The sequence below is a fragment of the Chrysoperla carnea genome, chromosome 2 (genome assembly GCF_905475395.1).
Source record: "Chrysoperla carnea chromosome 2, inChrCarn1.1, whole genome shotgun sequence".
Lineage (NCBI taxonomy): Eukaryota > Metazoa > Arthropoda > Insecta > Neuroptera > Chrysopidae > Chrysoperla > Chrysoperla carnea.
In genome coordinates, this window is record NC_058338.1 from 3,404,319 (window position 1) to 3,410,318 (window position 6,000).

General features: G+C 32.3%; 1 protein-coding gene across 1 annotated transcript in view; it reads right to left on the reverse strand.

Annotated features, from left to right (window-relative positions):
* Positions 1-5,764, reverse strand: part of LOC123294228 — a 137,462-nt gene extending 131,698 nt beyond the window's left edge. The window contains exons 1-3 of the mRNA XM_044875343.1: positions 5,562-5,764; positions 5,363-5,487; positions 5,019-5,279 (exon numbers count right to left, since the gene is read on the reverse strand). Of these exons, the coding sequence (XP_044731278.1) occupies positions 5,019-5,279; positions 5,363-5,487; positions 5,562-5,764 (589 nt within the window). The remainder of the gene's footprint in view (positions 1-5,018; positions 5,280-5,362; positions 5,488-5,561) is intronic.
* Positions 5,765-6,000: the final 236 nt, after the last annotated feature.

Here is a 6,000-nt window from a genome sequence, read left to right on the forward strand (position 1 = left end):
CATTTCTAAAATATGTGAATCCAATATCTCACATAATATTAATTATTTTATTGAATTATCAAGAATTTAGCAAATGAACGGAAATCACTTGAAATATAAATTTATTCATTAGCTGATATTTATAAGATTAAAAACAATTTTAGCTATTTTATATCCAAAAAAATTGACATTTTGTTTTAATTTCTGCGACAAAATATGATCTTAAATTTTAACTGTAGAATAGCAAATAAAAATTCTGCCCAAATCAAGACTAAAAGCAAAGCAACTGTTTGCGAACAAATCGGTTCTCAATAAAAAATAGTGTTGAATAGTCAGACATGGGCCTCCAAAAAATCATCTTTTATAAATGCATGCCAGCTCTATAAATGGCTTTATGATTTAAGATAAAAAGGCCTCTTCGAAAGGTTTGATGGAACTGTATCCAGAAACTTCTTTGAAGCAGATGAAAGTATTTCAAGCACCTTTTCCTTAACTATAATTTTTCTCTAATAAAACTTTTGAAAACTTTATTAAATATGAATTTTATTAAAGCCCTCTGAACTAATAGAAAAAAAAAACTAATAAAATTGGTAATTGATTATGTAATTATGAAAATTAAAGTAATATAATTGACCTAAAACATGAAACTGTAGGTATTAAAAATATGACTGATATTCAATAAAAAATATTTTAATATTAAAGAAGAGAATCGTTGATTGTTTTATTAAATTTATTGATATTTTATTTTGTAAATAATTTTTTAGTTCAACTGGAAAGCATGAATTAAACAAATTATACTTTGCAGTCAGGTAAAATGTGGTTACCCCATTTCATTACAATACATATCGAATTATTGAATGAAAAAGGTAATACTTGGTATCTTTTTGAATCTAATCTGATTTTGATGCTTGATTTACTCCAATTTCAAATAATTTGAGTGAAACTCTCTATCTCTTTTCGTCTCTTGTAGAAAGGATGAATTTTTGACGATAAAAAACAGAGTAGTTTCAGAGTATTTTGCTAACTGAACTGTATATTTAGAAATATCGGAAGTGCTGCAGTTTTAAAAATCCAACAACTAACGAAATCGTCGTTTTCGTTTCGTAGAGAGAATGAGCCACACTTTACTACTGATTGGTCGTTTTTTGGAATATACTATAATTACATCTCTCAAATGAAAACGAACCTGAATTGAAATAAAAAATTGTCTTTTTCTTGAATTCCAGAGCAGACTCAGTACCTTTCGGCCTCCTTTAAGCCAGGTTACAGCGGTTGTTGAAATCATAAGGATTATTATACTACCCTTTGCACCATTTTGATTAACAAAAAAAAAATCAAGCGAATTTGACAATCGAAAGATTCATAACAGACAGGTTACCAATGAATAACTGAATCCATAGTGGTCAATCTTCTCAAAGTAAGAGCTTGGAAGTCACAGTGAATGTAATCATCAAATAGTCTTTAAGCAGTGGCTAAAATCTAGTAAAACCTTAAACATTTTAACGAGAGTTGACAAGGTAATGTCAGTAATAAGATTTTTTGCCCTTCAATCCTTCGATCTCAGCACAGAAACCTTTTTACTGACACATTCAATAAAGGAAGTTTCTTTGCTTGCTTATTACTTTCAAGTCATGATATATCCAATTTCGGACACTGATTGGCCTAAAAATACAGGTAAGGGGTATATCCAGTTGCAAGCGCCTTTCAAAAGTCGTTTATTCTCAGTTAAAGTTTTTTTTAATGCGTTTATCCTCGTGAATATTTCTCGGATCAATTTGAAATTTCAGAGTATATACTTAAAAACATGTAGATCCAAAAATCGGAAATCGTCCACAATCGCCAGCACACTCTTGTCTTACTTCACAAGTATCTCTCAATGTGTAAATGATGTGTGTCAATAGTCGCGTGGATTTCCCGCATTGCCTTTGATTCGGGTACAAAAAAACCGCATTTTTGTCGAAGTCGAGTACAAGCAGCACCTCCATATTTTCGTTTTTCGTCCAACTTCGTGCTACTTCGCGAGATTGTAGAGCAGACTATACAATTTTTGTCTCTCCATTGTAATAATTTACAAACAATAATTGAATTGCACACAAAGCATAAGTAATATAATTCGACAAAGCAACGACAGTAAAAACCATCAACGATTGAAACGATTGAAAGGTAATTGTCCGCTTGTCTCTTCTTCTCTATCAGTTATAATATAAATTTATTTCAATGCACACCATATACATAACCACCACACGTAACTGGTAACTCCACCAGGCCACCACATCCCATCCATGCATCCACCAGCTTCCGAGATGTCACTGATAGTCGATGACTGGTCCAACTGGCCACCCAGAAAATATTCTTCTTCATTCTTTGCTTTAACTTATTTATTTCTTCTTTTTTTTTGTTATATAAGTCAAGTGTTATATTCATAAACAATTCGTATTGTTATATTTTTGTAGAGCAATGCAATGCAAGGCAGCAATATGTGCAATGTGCTTGCAATTGATTGAATTTATTGATTTTTTTTTTTGTATCAATGGCTATTGATTATATTTGATTGTATAAAAATCAATATTTTGCATAAGATGATCAGTGCCACCATCTTTACGTGTATTGTTTTCATTCCGGAACGAATTCATATTAAAATGGTTGTTTTTATAATGGAATTTTTTGTGGCCAAAATATTTTGTGAGTACCCATCTTACAACATTTTATATTAATCTTTTTACATAAACGAGGTGCCGTCAAAAGAAAAACGTCCAAATTCATCTAACAGAGTCCATGTCCACATCTAGAAATTATAAGAAAATAACAAATTTTTCCCAATAAAGCCCCCTCCATACTTTCACGAAGTAGTGCAAAGTCGGGCGAGGACCGAGATTGTTAAGGTCATTCTTGTGGTTTCTCAATTTTTCTCCCCTCGCATTGGCCGACTTCGCTAAAAAAAAAGTCGGATTTGTTTACTCAACTCAAAAACAACACAGAGGCATCTACTGTTGCCACTTCGATGTTAGTCGAAGCGAGTACCAATGTAGGGAATTGAAGAATTTAGTAGATTTCAGACCACCACAATGAATCAGCTAACGATTTGTTAATTTTAGTCTTGTAATTTTCATCCAACTAGCGATTTTTAGTCCTAGTGCCAAGTTTCATGACAATATCATACAATATCAATATCTCGGTTCCTCGACCTGGAACAATAAATGAGATAGTGTTAAGTTTCTGATCAAACTTGGAACTTTTTTGTATCAGGGAGTTGTTTTAGATCAAATTAATGGTTAACACTTTTGATTTGTGGATTAGTTTTTAGAAACGTCTACATCAAACAAGACATTAATTAAAATTAGTTTATGCCTGCAAGGCCAAATGTGTTAGTCATTTTAAAAATATATTTTTATTTATAAATCAAAGAGAAAAAATCGAAATGAAAAAATCGAACGAGTAAAAATAAACGAATGACTGAGTTAATTGTTTAAATACCATGTATAGACAGTGTTGATTACGCAAGTAAAGAGCGATAACAAGACATACATATATGTCACAAACCTAACTGATATTCCCATATTAATATTGGGTAAACAGTCCTCTCACGGGTAAACAGTGGTTCTTACGAAAAAATGTTTCAAACAAAAGTTGGTCACTTCTTTATAGAGAACATTTTTTACATTTAAACTTTTGTTCTATCTCTAACGGCTTTCAAGATCCCTCGGACTCAAGACCCAATTTTGCTCATTTACGAATTCGACCTCACATTTTATGTCCTGAACATCTTATACAAATTTCAGGTTGATATCATTTTTTGTTTTTGAGTTATCTTGTTGACAGACAGACAGACAACCGAAAATGGACTAATTAGGTGATTTTATGAACGCCTATACCAAATGTTTTTTTCATACGATCAATATTTTTAAGCGTTACAAACTTGGGACTAAACTTGGTATGGTATGGTATGGTATGGTATGGAGGTTAGCGGGCCATGCTCGAGCATCGCGCCTCGAAGCAATGGTTCAGAGCAAAATAGACCCTTGAACTCTATCCCCGCTACGCTTTTCAGTGGCTATTATAACCAACTGATGTACTGAAATCCAGGATTTGCCTAGCGCTGAGTTTCCTAACTTCTTCTGGTTCGACTATGGCCGGACCAAACCATTTCCTTCGCTGCTGTATGAGCGCCGGGCAGTAACAGAGAAAGTGGATCGATGTTTCTTCTGAATTTTCTTCGCATCTGTCACACGCAGGAGATTGTCTTTTTCCAATCTGATGTTGGAACTTGTTCAGGTTAACATGCCCTGTGAGTAACTCTACGATGACTCTAATATCAGCTCTGTTTAGTTTCAAGATCTCCTCGGCTCTGTTACCGAGCAAGTTTCCTTCACCCAACAGGCTTTTGCCTTTAATTGTTGGTTTTTCAGATTATCTCGGACTAAACTTAGTATACCTTGATATATTTCATATATATATGGTATAAAAATACGTTATATATAGGTTGTATAATCGAATGTTTTATTTCGTATAAATAAAATAATAAATAGCTACATTTAGATCGGACATCAGTGATTTCACATTCAATATAAAGAGTCACAAAACAGAACCATAGGCTTCACCACCACCAAGTATTAGTAATAATGTCTCCTGCATAAATTAAATATAATGATTAAAAAAAATATATAATAAAAATTTATCATTCTAATTAATAAAAATTTAGAAGAAGTATTTTATATTTAAAAAGAATTCAATAATGATCTAAAAGTTTTTTTAATTTTTTTTAAGTAAAGGGTTTTTTTTATTCATATAATGAAGTGTCAATGTTAAATTTTGTGATATCAGAAAGACACAAATACCAGTGGTTTTATTTGTGTTTGAATTTGGGTTTAGAGATATTTGAAAGATTTAAAAATATATCACGATACAATTCAATCCAGTGAAGTTTTTTTAGGCTAGCCAAACAATGAAAACAATATTGAGAATAGTTTAATACAGGGGCGAGGAAACATTGCTTGATGCACTCGCTAAAGTTGGCTCATCAAATGAACTTCCCCACAAACTTCCTGAACTATTCTGTGGTGATGGGCTAATGTTTGTAGTTCCTTGACCACTTGATGATGCTTCTTCAATTGTTGGAGTTGATGATAATTTATCTCTAATATTTTTGTGAGAAGATCTGTCGTCTTCCCATAGCTCCAATAATGATTTACAATCGTCTAATTTTTTCCTTCTCTCCTCATTGGCACTAGCGCATAGGCTATTTTTTATCTTATTTACAATATCGTCTATTTCGCTATTATCCAGTACTTTTGGTGTTTTCGCTGTAGAATAAAAAATATGTCAATTACAGCAAAAGTAATATTGATCCGTCATATTAACTGTGTTTCTTTCCTATAATCCATACCTTTTTCAGTTGAGCTTGCTGCACTGCATTCTTCATTGTGTTGTTCGTTTACTGTTTGTAGTTGCAGATGGTTTTTGTCGACTGTTTGAAAAGTAATTTTCGCCTCACAACTTGACTTCTTTGCCCTTCAATCATAATTTAAACGAATATAAACATATAAACTTCGATTGACAGCATTTATTGTCATACATAGACATACCTTGAACATTGAAGCGTTCCTTGATAATACATCAATTCTTTCTTGTATCCCTCAGCAACTAAATCTCGTTTTTTGCCATTTATGAAACAATTCTGTAATTTTTTGGTGTTTTTTAACTTATACTTCACTTTCCTTTCTTCTTCATATTTGTCTAAGGCGTCACGAAAGTCGTTATAACTGTTAAATCTTTGTCCTGCTTTCATTTTGTTAGATCCTTTAGTTACAAAACTGCCTTGATGGATAGATCTGGAAAATTATAAAATGCAAACCGATTTGACCACGACGTGATATATTGAAGCGTGTCATTTTTTACGTTTCATATACATAATTATACGTTGCATTCAACTCAAATGTATCCTAACTATTTTCAAGCCTATGAGAAATATAATTTTTTAATTCAGAATGGCTGAATTAGACACTTCTACGCTTTCCCATCTGT